A 15,296-nucleotide genomic window follows, 5' to 3' on the forward strand; every position below is an offset into this window, starting at 1 on the left:
TCCTTCCAGCCTTTCTAACAAGGGGCTATCCAGTATTTATTTATCTAATAATGAACTTCCAATATGCTCCCTAGTGCTAGGTCACAATAAAACTAGTCTCCTGTACGTAACATTGTATTGTAATGTGTATTCCATTTTTGAATGAAATCATCTTGTGTTTTCATAACATTTTATAATTTTTTAAAAAAGATTTTTTGGTTTTTATAGAGAGAGGAAGGGATAGGGAGAGAGAGAGAAAAACACACCGATGTGAGAGCGAAACATCAATTGGCTGCCTCCTGCACGCCCCTCACTGGGGATCTAGCCTGCAAACCCGGGCATATGCCCTGACTGGGAATCAAACCGGCAACCTTTCAGTGCACAGGATGACTCCCAACCAACTGGGCCACACTGGCCAGGGCAAAACATTTTATAATTTTGATCAGTTAATTAATTTAATTCTTATAATAAAGGTAGGATGATGCTGATCTTTTTTTCTGAATTAATGAAATTTTACAGAATTATAAGCATAGCTTTAGTAGCAACAATATTTTATTCAATAATTTCAAAGTTATTAGGTGTTGCACTCATATCATAAGGCTGTTGGCTGAATTTTTCAAGTAACTGCAATAGATTCTCAACTATTTTGGACAAATGGAATTCATTTTATTCAAAGAAATCAATGATCTGGAAGTCTCCTGAGTGCATATATCACAGTTTTAGAGTAACAATATTATTTTTGTCTTCCTCTTCAATAAGACAAATGAAATGGAATTGGTTGTTATGTTTTTCCTTATTTAATTTTCCTTGGTTATTTAATCTTCCTGACTACTTGTTTGTTTTGAAATTACTTACCTTGCCTAATACAATGAATATTAAATAACAAATTAATGTTTAACGCATTTAAATCTTATTGAAATATGTAGAAATCTGTTCATTTGGGGGACAATAATATTCTTATCTGATGTCTTCTATAATTTTGCTAATTCTTCAATGAACAGCAGAGGGAGTTCAAACTCTAGTATGAAGGTAAATACCTTCTATTTCAAGCCACTTTCACAGCAACACAGCTAAGTTTCAGATAAAAATAGCTGTTACACTATTTTTAAAAGACCTGACACCCTAATACCCTTCCCCTTCCCAAAGGTTGTTGCAGTAAAATGGTATTGCTTTTTAAGTGGCACCTTTTGAATTTTCTTTTCATATGAAAGAAGTCTGCCAAGTTAGATATTATTTCACTGTGCCATTTCCAAGCCTATAGCTGTAAAACATATTGTTACTTCCAACTCAGTGATAAGTGTAATGACTGTTTTTAGCTTTGAAACTAAACTCTGATTTCAGTCTGAGGGTAAATGAATAAAAACCAGAAATGACACAGTGGAGAGTTAGCTTTGAAAAAACTTCTAGATTAGCGGTCAGCAACCACAACCTGCAAGTGTGGCCTGCTGACCTTTGTTTTTAAAGAAACTGCACTGACAGACATGCATGCTCCTTCTTTTATGTACTGTGTACTCTTTATGGCTGTGTTCTCCCAATGGCAGAATTGAGAAGTTGTAGCATAGACACGGCTGAGAATATCTCCATTCTGGCTCTTTACAGAATAAGTTTGCCACCCTTGGTCTAGATATTTAATGAAGCCCTGGACAAAATACCGACCCTTTTCTTTCCTCAAATTTTAGATTTTGAAATCATAAATTAAAAAGACCACTTCAGATTTTACCAGCAAGAATGACAAAACTATGGATTTCAAAACACATTTGGTCTGAAACTAGGAAAACAAATTGGGAGGGAAAAAAAAAATCCACACACAATCTTGATTTCTTTTAGGTACAAAAATCACCAATACATTATGTTCTCCATCTGCTCAAAATTAAAAAGACAACCAGCTCCTTTTTTTCTTTTCTTTTCTTTTTTTAACAAAGATAAGAAATATAAAAATCTAGTCATAAACAGCCTTCAAAGTACAATTAAAAACCAACTAGTTCAGTGGTTCTCAACCTTGGCTGCACATGAGAATCACCTGGGAATCTTTTTAAAATCCTGATTTCTGGGCCTCATCCTCCGGAAATTCTGTTTCTTTGTTACTAATGTTGTGGCCCCAACCCATAACAAAAACACAGAATTTCCGGAGGATGAGGCCCAGAAATCAAGATTTTAAAAAGATTCCCAGGTGATTCTCATGTGCAGCCAAGGTTGAGAACCACTGAACTAGAGGGATTCATCTTTTGGAGGATTAATGAGTTCAGGATTTAAACACTTAAATTACCGCCACGTTGTCGATTTCACAATGGCTGCAATGATGAGGAAGAGTGTACACAGCAGGTGTAATAGCCAATTCCATCCTGTCGCCATCCAAAATGATCTTTGCTCTCTTCAGGATACAGGAAGTTGTAAATGCCTCCATGACACTCAGCATAGTTGTCTCCATCCCATATGAAAAGAGGCAGTTTCTATGGCAATACTGGTTAAGTGCCTATCATGCTGCACTAATATAGTGCAAAAATGTGCCTTCCATTTAGCAAAATAAGATGCAGGCAACCAGTTTGAATTTTGGGGAAAGTAGAAACTTACTGTATTAACACAAGCAAATTAGTTTTCCAGACAATAACCACTATAAAATACTGAACTTGAGGACTCTTCTAAGATACTAGTACATGTCCAGCATTCGTACTTTGGAGAAAGACAGGAATTAAGTCTTATAAAAAGTCTTTGCCTCTGAAATGCAGGTCAATAAAAGCTACCATCGATGCTGAATTTACTCAATGGGTTTTTCTGCTCAGCTTAGAGCATTAAAATGGCTTATTACCAGGCATATAATCTGACATAGTAATATGTATTATTCAGTTGAGTGCACATGATGTTATGCTTGCCTATGGTATTGTAGAGATCTTGGCATAAACTCTTCATGCTAAAATGTTACTGTGAGTGAACACTGCGGACAGAGGCTTGTGTCGGCATTCCCAATGGCCACTTCTGCCACCATGTTTTAGAGATGAAAGTACTTGGCCAGTTGGTAGATTTCATGAACGATTACACAGACTCTCAGAAGGCGGCATGTATTCAACTCAGTCCCCTAGACCTCTCAGGGATGACGGCTCCTGTGTAAGTGGTATCGTCTTGATGTCTCCAATGGCACTGGGATTTTCTCTCTTTTCTTAACGACACTCTTTTGAAAAGGTACAATGGGCTTTACTCCATACAGTTGGAATAGCTCTGTGGCCTCTACTGCAGAGTCAGAACGCTGGAACTGGTTGTGCTGGGATAAGTTATACTTTACATGTCTGCGTCTCCATCATAGGCTAAGGTCAAAGGTTTCAGTCGGTTGTTTTGCCTTCTTTGGGGTTTCTTTGGCTTTTTGCTGTTAAAAAAAATCATTAAAATTGGGAGAAAAAAATCAGTCTTCTATTGTTAATGTTGCTGTTTTAAATGAAAAAAAGTTTGAAACTTATTGATAAACCTAAATTACTTAATTGCCTACATTGCCTAAATTCAAACTTAACGTTTGATTTTTTGGTATCTTTCGAATAAACTCGAAACAGAACCCTTCAAATATGTTAGTATCCTGTAAAAGATTAATTATCCAAATGGAATTCCTCTAGTACTAACAACAGACATCACAGTGTAATCATTTATATTTGGCCAGAAGCCTTTATAAATAATACAGAATTTATAAATAATGCAAGATAGTTAAATAAGTTCAGGTACTACCATAATGTCTTCCTCCAGAATTAATTCAATATAAACATCTACTGTTCACCATCAGCATATTCTCTTGCATAACCAAGAAGAATGTACTTGAGAAGATGGCCTGGAGCATTTTCAGAAACGAAATGACTCAGATTTAGTAGCTTTTAGACTATTTAAGACTAAAGTCATGTTTATGTAGAACTTCAAATGAACGCTAAGTAAATGTGGAATACTTATTTGAGACATTAGTTTGCCATTCCTCTGTTATGGTTAATTGAACGTGTTTTCTCTAAAAGAGAAATATTATTTTTCCTCTTAGATGTTGAAATATTTAAACACTCACCAAGCTAGATAAATCATGGAGACAATAAAGATGAGTAACACAAATGCCCCAGCCGCTACACCGTAAACCCAGGTCTTTAGTCTCCCATCTAAGAAGAATGGATATTAATCATTAATTCATATTAGTCTGGCATGTAGATGACAGTCTTTAACTATGACCAATGGGCCAGTCATATATGACCAAGTCCTTTCAAAACTCAAAGTGAATTATTGCTTAGGCACAATTAATGATTAATGCAAAGCTGCTATTATGACTTAGATGTTCCTTCATTAAAGATAGAATATCAATGAAAATTGAATTCAAAGGCAATAAATAATATTTTCAATTTGAGTTCAGATTTCAAGTTACCATGTCTAAATTTCTGCTGCTTCTTATCTGAATTTTACTTCAAATACAATACGTGCATAATGCTGCATAAACATTTTCTTTTAATTTTAATTCTATTTTGAGATTGCGCTCATGAGAAAAGAAAAATAATGCAATTTCAAAGAAGTCCCACAAATTAGAGTTGATGCAGTACATAAACTTTGTCATTTTTACACTTTTTCCAGATAAATTGAAAATGAATATATTTAACAATTTGGGGAAGTAATAATCTTTTATCTAGTTTACACTTACAGTCCTTTCACGCTGATTTGACAATATCATTTGCAAAAATAACCAAGTTTTATTAACATATAAAATGATCTCTAAATAACTTCTACCTTTTCTATTATAGACATTCCCTACTGTTTGAAAGTTCATGGTACACTTGCTTTTATAGAAAGATCTTTTATTATCACCTGCATTTGATAACTGAAGGAAATTCGAAGATGATTTCCTCTTTTATGAAAAAAGGCGAAAGGCAGCAGTAGGGTTCAGTTAGTTCTGCAGTGAGTGTTATAGAGGCAGCTTGCCCTCCAGGCAGCGAAAGGCCCGCTGAGCTCCCTCCCTGGGAACCACACCCAGCATCTCAGCATCAAGCTGCCCGAGCTTTGAACTGTGTGAGCATCTGTGCTTTATCTTGATTACTTTGTGCATCTGTTAGCAAGATGTGTCCTAAGGCTGAGAGAGCTCATACGGCTGTTAGGTTTACCGTAAAACTGGACATAATTAAGCATATTTGGTATAAATTAGTGGGTGATTTTCTGGGTCTGAGGCAGCTCACTTATTCCATGTAATTGAGTGGTAATTGCCTCTATATGCCACTTTGGCTTAAGAAAAGTTTCAAAGGAACTCTCTCCTTTCGGATAGCCAGGGAATCTGCATATAGAATCACTCTTCTCATTTGGTTTTCTGGTCTCATTCTGTTTGAACTTCTCAGTTTTATGTTCTGAACAAACTTCAAGCATAAGACACTTCATGACTTTGCCAACTTAATTTGGTCCTCACATCGGCATATATATTCTGTTGCATACATGCAATTAGACCTATACTAGTGTTACATTATAGATCGGGCAAAGAAACTCTGGCTTAGTCCACATTTGAATGGCACTGAAAGCAAACCAATACTGTGAAATTTTTTAAAATTTCATTTGCTGGAAATAAGTTCATATTTTAAATATCCTTTCCTGTCAATTCTAAATATTTTTAAAAAATGTAAGCCTGGGTGTGAAATACAAAGAGCTGTGCCACTGCTGGGTTCACCTGCCCCAAGTGTTCTTCAATAAATATTATTTGGGTTTTTCAAAAACCAAGAACTGAGTCTAAATGTACATTTATAGTATATTAAAATGTTTACTTTAGGGAAACTCCATATTAAACTAAGTGTGACATTAATACTATTCTCTTTTCTTAAAAGTTTGGATGTGAGGAGATCTGCTTGGACTCTGAGTCAAGGTCAAGATGGCTAATGGCCACTTGCTGGTCCACCATCTTGAACACTGAGAGTTTCCATGTTTACACAGACAAGTCAGGTTTGCAAAATGAAGTGTTTTTCCCAACTAAAAGCCTAATAAGGTCGGGAGACTGTGGTTAAATGTAAAATACTTCAAAAAAAAATCCCAATAGTGATTCTCCAGTAAGGGAAAGTGTTTTGACTTAATGCATTAAAAATAGAGATGTGTTAGTCATGCAAATTTCTTTCTACTTTTTCATGTTTCTGACCAAGTTCAAAAGTAGTCTATGCCTGGCTTTGCCTGGAGATTTCCTTTGGTCATGAACTAGTGAGCCCTCCTGGTGTGAGAAAAAGTAGCATGATCTTCGCTACCACCCTCGCCCTCAGCTTATTTCTAGGGATGAGTGTGTGGTTGAACCCACTGGTGAGAGAAAGTGTACGGAGTAGGAAGAGCATTTCATTGGGCCTTCAAGCCTTTGCCTGCATTAGCTTCAAGCCCATTGCTAGACACATTAAGGGCTATCTAATATGACAAGGGGTCTGGTCAGTCTCCAGGATGGTCCATCTAGACTGGAAGGCTCCATCCTTGCCCTCATATATGTGGTGCTAGTATAGATTCTGAGCTTTTGTGCCAACACTAAGGCCTCACAGAAATTGGTCTGGCTACCTAGTGTCTCCCCACCCCTTGGCACGGAACCACATTACTAATGTTCCTATTTTGAGTTCAAATTATTACTTCTCCGTGCTCCAATGAAAAGTTCTTGAATGTCTTTATGGTTTTATTTGTAGTGAATGATAACAGGCTTTTTTCCTCCTAATTAATATTTTCCTTGTTAGATTTCTTTGCTCAACCTGAAAATAATTATACTTGCAAGTTTAGGACTGAGATTGAATAACTAATCTCAATCCTAAATTTGTTGTTGTTTTTTCTCAGAAGAAAGTGGGATTTCATTTCTCTGAACTTAGAGCATGAATGCTTTTTTTATAATGATAGCAAAAATATCAAAGATTCTATGGCAGCATTAGAACAAATGAGTTTCAGTGAGATAATAAATAGCTCCAATGAAAATGCTGATTTTTTACTCATTTGGCATTGGTTAAATGTATCATTAAAGAATTCTACATCAAGGCTGTCTAGTCACTTCACCTGGCCCCAGTGGCTGTAGAAACCAGGTCCTGCCCCGTCCTTCCGGGTTCCTGGAGGGCTGGGTCGGGTGGACTGCCCGGCTGGTTTTCACGTCTCCTCTTTTGTCCTCCACGGTGGGAATCGCCACCACGGGGATGAGTGTGCACTGCTCCAGCGTCCCGTTAGAAGACAGGACTTCCGTGTACCCTTCTTCACAACTGCATGTCCTCGTCTGCGGGAGAGCAAGATTTCTACTGAGCATGCAGGCGAGTTTGGGAGCCTAACAGACCCGACTTGCAGAGAAGGCTTTAATGAAATACTGTTTTGGGAATTTGCTACATGCAATTTCTGTCTTCACTACATTAAAAAACAGAACACACTTTTTGTACCGCACACAAGCTTATCCTAACAGTAGAAGCAAGTGCATCCAGAATTGTTTATATTGATAAAAGAGGTTCCAAACTAGAATTTTTGTGCCTCAAGACATGCCTTTTGTAAAGGGAAATGACTGCACAAGAGGCAGTGGGGTGACAAATGATGAGGCTGGCCTGTCCACCCTAATGAACTCACACATACCTCGCTACAGTACGAGTGGGGTTGACTACACGGTGGGTGACAAGACCTGTCAGCATCGGGCTGGCGAACCACCAAGCAGCCCCCTGCAGAACAGAAAACCACATTTTGATAAGGAGTAATTCTTGCGATAATAAGAACACACTGTAGTTATAGGCTTGTCTCTGAACCCTAACCCACGCTGGGACTCCCACAGGTTTTCCTGAGAAATACTTGGTTAACCTTGACCACTGTATTTAGGAACTCGAGGTGCTCTTTACTCAGAGGAGACGGCCTTGTGCCGGGCGCGGAGCAGGTGTTCCACACGCGCTTGCTGAACAGACGATTTGATAGCTGCTGCCTTGAAAACCTTGACTGCACACGGGCTATTCCAGTCATTGTTCCTGAGGCCACGTCCAGCACTAAAAAGCAGATTTAATTTTCCCTTAAAGTTAAAATTTTTTCTTGGTGAATTCAAGGAAGTAGTTTCCATATCTCTTTAATTTATGGTCTACTACATGAATGCATTTTTTATAATGTGTATTTCTTTTTCAGAAAAATCACATTCGGAATTTGGGGGGGACAGGAAAGAAAACAAATATAGCTACTAAGTGTGTGCTTGCACTGCTGTTTCAACTTGACCCTGCAGCTGTCTATTGATTCCTCTTCCTTTTCTTCCTCTTCCAGCATAGTATCAAGTGTGCCTACGTTGTTATATCAAGATGGGGAGAGATGCCATAAAGTGACATGGAAGGAACTCAGTTTCAAACCATTCTTGTTCAATGTAACAGAATTTTAGCAAAGCAACGTTTTCCCTTTATTTACGGAATCAATGATCCTGTGGAATTTCTCAGAGTGACTATTGCTAATTCTCAATATTATAAATTAAATATTCATAGAAACAATGTTATGAAAGCAGTTAGTCATTGCAAGGCAGTTGCAGTTAAATGGCCACATGGAAGTGACATCATTAAACACATACAGAAAAAGGAAAACAACAACCTGCGTTTCTTATAAGGGTAACTTTTCTTAACATTAAAGCAATCCATGCAGGTAGGTAAAATACTTTACATGATTATCTACTTCTCATAGAGAATCTCATCTCTCCTAAAAGATGGAAAAGGAATGCACGTAAAGTTTATCACAAATCACTTATACATTGGCTTTTTGGTATCAAACAGTAGTAAGAAATAAAAATAGTGTATACTATACTGCATTAAAAAGAAATGGAAAATATGATTTCTACAGGTATGTCTTTTAAAATTTGACTTACCTTGGCATTGGGGAATAGCCCCAATTTCAGGGGGATAAGAGATTTTAACATGCAGAAGAAAAGGCAGACAAGTATCATTTGCATCCTTATTTGGGAAACAAAACACATTGAAAACTAATAGGACCCTCTGGGGAAGCTATAAATTATTTTTGAAAAGTTTAAAGGAGAATGTAGATATTCATTTCCAACTGCTGAGCTGAGTGGACCGCCTACCATGGTTCCGGTTCAGAAAGGCCCCGCTTCCCCTTCTCTTAGATGTGAAGTTGGAACAGATTTTTCTCCCAGAAAATAACACTCAGAGAGCAAAGGGTTTCCTGGAAGGTCTCTTTTCTTGGTCCCGCATATGTCCACTGGGAGTTGCTGTTATCAAGGGTTTCTTGACACAGATTTCTCATACATAAAATCTTATCTTCACAAGAATACAATTTGACATCCTGCTCCCACTTTCAAAGGGAGGAAATGAGTAATTAGGTTTCAATAAATCCAGGTAATTTAAAATTCAATATAAAAATTAATGCTTTCCAAAAAGCACATTGATCCCTGCGCCTGTTATCTTACTGGATATATTACAGCTAAATTTATAAATGGATAGACTCAGAGGCACCCAAATGCACATTACTTTTCTCCCTGCCAGCGAGTCAAAACAATGGCGGTAAGACAGCAGGTCACCCTGAACAGATAACTGTCAGTACTCATGCTACTGCTATGCTATGGAGATTCCTGTAAATTAAATCTATAAAAATAAATTAAGAAGAGACAATAGAACTTTGGGTTCATGTGCTTGAGGTTGAGGTTCTAGTTCCAACCTTGGTTTCTTTCTAGGAGATTTTCAAGGTGTCTCGTCTCACTAAATATCAGGAGCCAACTTTTTTTCCCCTCTTCAAAGGAATCCTTGGGATCCCGTGTCTTTACTGGGCTCAGATAAGGAAACTTTAAGCATTGCAGATTGGAGTAGTTCTTTGGGGTAAATTTCGGTATGAAGGACACATAAAAGTTCTGCACTTGGATTTCTTCTTCGGATGTATAATTATTTTTGTGTGGGGACAGACTGGGTGAGTGTTCAGATATTCTGAGCTGAAGATTTGCCAATAGGTTTTCCCTATCCTATCTAATAATAGACAAACATGGTAATTGACCATACCTTCGCTACACCTCCCATTGGCTAATCAGTGTGATATGCAAATTAACCACCAACAAAGATGGTGGCTAATTTGCATAATGCAGGCAGAACGGGCCAGCGCGAGCCACCATCCGGGCCCTCGTGTGCTGCCTAAGCCCTGCCCCCAGCCAGGACCCCCATGTGCGGCCCTGGGTGGCAGGGCTTGGCGGTGCGAACGGGCCGCCTAAGCCCGCCCCAAGCCGGGACCCCCTTCTGCGGCCCTGGGTGGCGGGGCTTGGCGGTGCGAACGGGCCAACTAAGCCCTGCCCCCAGCTGGGACCCCCTGTGCGGCCCTGGGCGGGCGGGACCCCCATCTGTGACCCTGGGCGGTGGGGCTTGGCGGCACGATTGGCCCGAGGAAGTCCTATTCTTGCAGGAATCCTCCTGCATCGGGCCTCTAGTCTACACTAATAAAAGAGAAACATGCAAATTGGTGTCACTCCACTACACCTACCAGCCAAGTAGAACTATGCAAATTAACTCAACAAAGATGGAGGTTAATTTGCATATGCAGGCACAGAGCAAAGACTGAAGGCTCCGGCCAGAGTGAAGACTGAAGACTGAAGAGGCTTGGCTGCACAGGATCAAGCCAAGCCTCACTGCAGCCACAGCGGAGAAGCCAAGCCTCACTATGGCTGCAGTGGAGAAACCAAGCCTCGAGGTGTGGCCGGACCAAAGGCCTGGGTCCCGGGTGCTGGAGGAAAACCAGTGCCAGCAGCCAGGGGAAGGAAGGCCTATTGCGCGAATCTTCGTGCAATGGGCTTCTAGTCCTATATAATAAAAGGGTAATATGCAAATCGACCGAATGGCAGAATGACCAGTCACTATGATGCACACTGACCACCAGGGGACAGACGCTCAATGCAGGGTCTGCCCCCTGGTGGTCAGTGTGCTCAGCCAGAAGCTGGGCTGATGACCGGCGAGCACAGTGGCAGTGAGAGGAGCCTCTCCCGCCTCCGTGGCAGAGCTAAGGATGTCCAACTGACGGCTTAGGCCTGCTCCCCAAAGCCATCACTCGGACATCCCTCAAGGGCTCCCAGACTGCGAAAGGGCACAGGATGGGCTGAGGGACCCTCTGCCCCTGAGTACATGAATGTTGGGCACCGGGCCTCTAATTAATTAATAAAAGAACTATAGAAATCATACCTTTCTGAATTCAAGCAAGGTATCATAACTTATGTAATCATTAGAGGCCCGGTGCATGAAATTCATTCACAGGTAGGGTCCCTAGGCCTGGCCGGTGACCAGGGCTGATCTGTGTAGCAACTGGCAAGGCGATCAGGGGGCCCCTGCTGGCACCTGCCTTGGTTGGCCTGGGGCCTGAAGGCTGGGGGCAGCTCCTGCATTGAGCATCTGCCCCCTGGTGGTCAGTGTGCATCTTAGCAACTGGTCATTCTGGGGGTTGTTCTGCCATTCAGGCAATTTGCATATTAGGCTTTTATTATATAGGATATTCCCTTGAAAATACTTTGGTCTCTGAGTGTATTGCGTTTTAAGGCACAGAAACAGATATAGTCAACAAAAATTGATTATTTCTTATCATGTAGTGAGTTATTAATATGTACATTTCTAGTAAAAACAATCTGAGAATTATTTACTTACAATAATAATTTGTTAGAGTTAGAGAATATTTTAATTAAATAAATTCTAGCAGCAACGTCTAAAATGGCTGGGTGAGGGAGAATTTAACTGAAACATTAATAAAGAAAGTAATTTGTCATTGGTCCCAGACAGATATACAGCTCAGGTGTCCTGAATCCGATCATGTGTTGAATCCTGAAAGAATATCTTTGTTGTCCTAATTATTTTTTCTAACCTATTACACATGGGTTACAGGAAAACCTTCGAAGAACAAAGAGAAATTGGAGGTTTACCTGTTACATTTACACCATCTGACCTTTGACACCAGACTGTTCGGGAAGAGCCTTTCCAAGCACTAGCCATCCATTTATACTCGTAACACTGTCCATCTGCAGGGACACAAAACACATTAACGGAAGCATTGTGCTGTCCAGAAGGATAATCATGGTGATAGAATATTAGTTAAATATTTATAAGCAACTGAAAGGTGATAAGAAGGCCATATCAAATGATGCAAATGCCAATTTGTTGTCCTGAAGTTGCCATGTTACTCAATTCCAGATATCACCATAATCCCAAATAATTTTCCATATATGCTGTTATACTAGCTCATCTAAACCTGGATTTTAATTTTATGTTTTATTTAAACATTATGAAATATCAAATATATAGACAAGAATAGAGAATAACTAAAAAATTTCAATTACGCATCATGCCATTTAACAAATATTACCATTTAGCCGTATTTGCTTTAGCCTTTTTTTTTTTTGCTTGTTGATGAGTAAAAAATAACACATAAACTTGATGTCCTATTATATTCTTTTCTGATCTCCCTCCATGCCTGTCCAGCAATACCCACTATTCTGCAGTAGATAGATGCTCTTCTGTGATCTTTTATATTCTTTTGATATAAATATACCATAAATATATATATATCTGTAAATGATATAAGGTATTATTTTTAGTCAGGCTCAAAATTTAAAAAGTGTCATACTCTGAATCATTCTAAAATGTATAGTCCATGTTACAGATGACTATTTCTATGTGATTTTAATGTAGATGTAGTCGGTTTATTTTATCTTCTATATATAATTTCATGGTAGTAATTACTATAATTTATTCCACCATTTTCTCTAGGGGTGGACTTTTGGGTTGTTTTCAATTTTTGCTATTATATCAAGCCTGAGTGATCAACCTTATGTAAGCCTCTGGGTGTTTCCTTAAGGTAACTATCTAGAAGGGACATTTCTGGGTATCACTGTAGGGATAGCTGAAACTTTACTAAATGTAGGTCATTTTCCCCCCCTCTAAAACGAGGCTATTTACATACCCACCAGCTGAGAATAGGGCTACCATTGCTCTAAACCCTCACAGACCTTCATGATTTCCAGATTTAAAATTTTTGTCAGTCTTGTGAAAAGCTATCTTATCATTTTAAATTGCAGTCTTTTGATTGCTAAAGCTATCAAACAGTAACAAAGATGTTTGGGGGCATTAAGATTTCCTCTTATGTGAATTGATCATGTATACCTTTGGCCTTTTTCCTATTGAAATCTATAATTTTTCCCCCCTTATTGAATAGTGGGACTTCTTTATTCTAGAATAGCAACTCTCAAAGTGTGGTCCAGGAACCATAGGGAACTTTGACATTCTTTTAGAGCATGTGCAGGTGACACCTGTGTTAGGTAGATTTTCTTTATATACAAGGAGGGGGGGGCAAAAGTAGGTTTACAGTTGTGAGTATGCAAAACAGTTTACTCTTTCATTATTACTTATTCATTATTGTATTATTTTCCATATGAACAACTGTAAAGCTACTACTTTTGCCCAGCTGTGTACATAAACTAAATTATAATTGCAATAGATTGAACAAAAGCAGATAAGGAATCCAACTGTATTCCTTTAAGCTACAGATTATAGAGATTTGGAAAAGTGTACAACAAGAACATGCTTGTCATTAAACTTATTTTTTTTAATATATTTTATTGATTTTTTACAGAGAGGAAGGGAGAGGGATAGAGAGTTAGAAACATCGATGAGAGAGAAACATCGATCAGCTGCCTCCTGCACATTCCCCACTGGGGATGTGCCGGCAACCAAGGTACATGCCCTTGACCGGAATCGAACCCGGGACCCTTGAGTCTGCAGGCCGATGCTCTATCCACTGAGCCAAACTGGTTAGGGCTAAACTTATTTTCTTTTTATTTTTGAAAATAGTTATTTTTCAGGAAATATTTATAGTAACATACAGTTGGTTTATGATTATTTATAATAATAAAATCGTAATATGCTAATTAGACCGGACAGCCAGACGACCTTCTGGATGAAGCTGGGGCTGTGAGGACCGAGGCAGCTGCCGTGGCTGTGAGGGCCAAGCCCCTTGCACAAATTTTATGCATCAGGCCTCTAGTTTAAAATAAATTAACAAACATTTAGTAGTTTGGGATCCTCAAGTGCTAAGAGTATAAAATTGTCTTATTTTGAAAAGGTTCACAATTGTTCTAGACATTAATCCTTCGAAATTAATTGACATCACAAGTATCATTTTTAAGTCTGTGGCTTGTCTAGTAACCTTGTTTATGGTCTATTTTACTGTGTAGAAGATTTAAATTTAAAGGTATTTTTATTTTTTCCATTTTTGTTTGTGTCTTTGGTGTCATATTGGGGAAGTCTTCCATTCCCCCCTCCCCCACTCAACTTTGTTTTACTTCTTAAGATTTCACATAAACGGGAGTTGTATGTTTCTTTACATTTTGGTAAACCTCATAATTCAAGTCACTTAAGTTTTACTTTGTGTGCATGTGTGAGTACATATTTGATAGATTTGAGTTTTTAATAGTTATAGAATCCATGGTTTAACTTCTCTATTACTCTTGGTAAATTATTACATTCTAAATTGTCTTTAAGTTTTTACATTGGTTAGCAAAATTTACTCACAGAATGATACTTTTCTAAACACTATTTTATCTGTAGCAATATCAATTTTCTTCATTGATTTTGCATGAGGTGGTCTATTTTGCTAGTTTGGTAAAAAACAAGCTATTGATTTTGTTGATTATCTTGCTTCTTTGTTTTCTATCTCAGTGAATTTGTATTTATCTGTATTGGTTACACTGTTTCTCTTTTCTTTCTTCTTCTTCTTTTTAATTGAGTTAAAAGCTTAGCTCATTTTAAACTCTTCTCCCTCCTATCTGAGCATGTAAGAATTTCAGTTCTCTTCTAAGTAATATACATTTGACATGTAATACTCTGAAAGTGTCGTTTTTCAGTTTTTACTTCTCTATGTGCTTGCGGAAGGCTTTCTTTCTCAATTGTAATGTTATTGACGTGTAATTTTATTTAATTTTCATTTTGGGTAAACAATTCTCTTTCTTTCTCTTAGAAATTACATCATTTATTGTAACCCCTGACCTTTTTCTCCCAGGACACATGTGATGTTTTATCTGGTAAGTTTGGGAAGATTTAACTGACAGAGTAGATAATTCTATTTCAGACCATTTGGCTTTCATTTTAAGCATGCTACTCCAACTTCTACGCTTTCTCCTCCAACTTTTCATTAATAAAATGTGATATTTTGACTCCTATTTGCTATTCTATGCCATACTCCTTCTTTTCAAACACAAGCAGGAAGGAGAGAGTTGTTTGCTGAGCCCTACATTCTCCACTACACAGCAAATTTTTTTGTCTCATTTAAACTTCATTTGTATTCCCAAACTATGACATTTTAATGCTCTGTGGTTCTTAAAAATGTCATGTATTGCTTGTATTTGGTGCATGGCT

At 38.3% G+C, this 15,296-nt stretch overlaps 1 protein-coding gene across 1 annotated transcript in view; it reads right to left on the minus strand.

Annotated features, from left to right (window-relative positions):
- Positions 1 to 2,105: 2,105 nt before the first annotated feature.
- THSD7A (thrombospondin type 1 domain containing 7A) overlaps positions 2,106 to 15,296 on the minus strand; it is a 305,592-nt gene continuing 292,401 nt past the window's right edge. Inside the window, exons 24-28 of the mRNA XM_070424355.1 lie at positions 11,810 to 11,905; positions 7,528 to 7,610; positions 6,973 to 7,183; positions 4,010 to 4,097; positions 2,106 to 3,337 (exon numbers count right to left, since the gene is read on the minus strand). Of these exons, the coding sequence (XP_070280456.1) occupies positions 3,253 to 3,337; positions 4,010 to 4,097; positions 6,973 to 7,183; positions 7,528 to 7,610; positions 11,810 to 11,905 (563 nt within the window). The 3' untranslated portion in view covers positions 2,106 to 3,252. The remainder of the gene's footprint in view (positions 3,338 to 4,009; positions 4,098 to 6,972; positions 7,184 to 7,527; positions 7,611 to 11,809; positions 11,906 to 15,296) is intronic.

Source organism: Myotis yumanensis, unplaced genomic scaffold (genome assembly GCF_028538775.1).
Source record: "Myotis yumanensis isolate MYYU_CA2020_CCGP unplaced genomic scaffold, mMyoYum1.0.hap1 SCAF_9, whole genome shotgun sequence".
NCBI lineage: Eukaryota > Metazoa > Chordata > Mammalia > Chiroptera > Vespertilionidae > Myotis > Myotis yumanensis.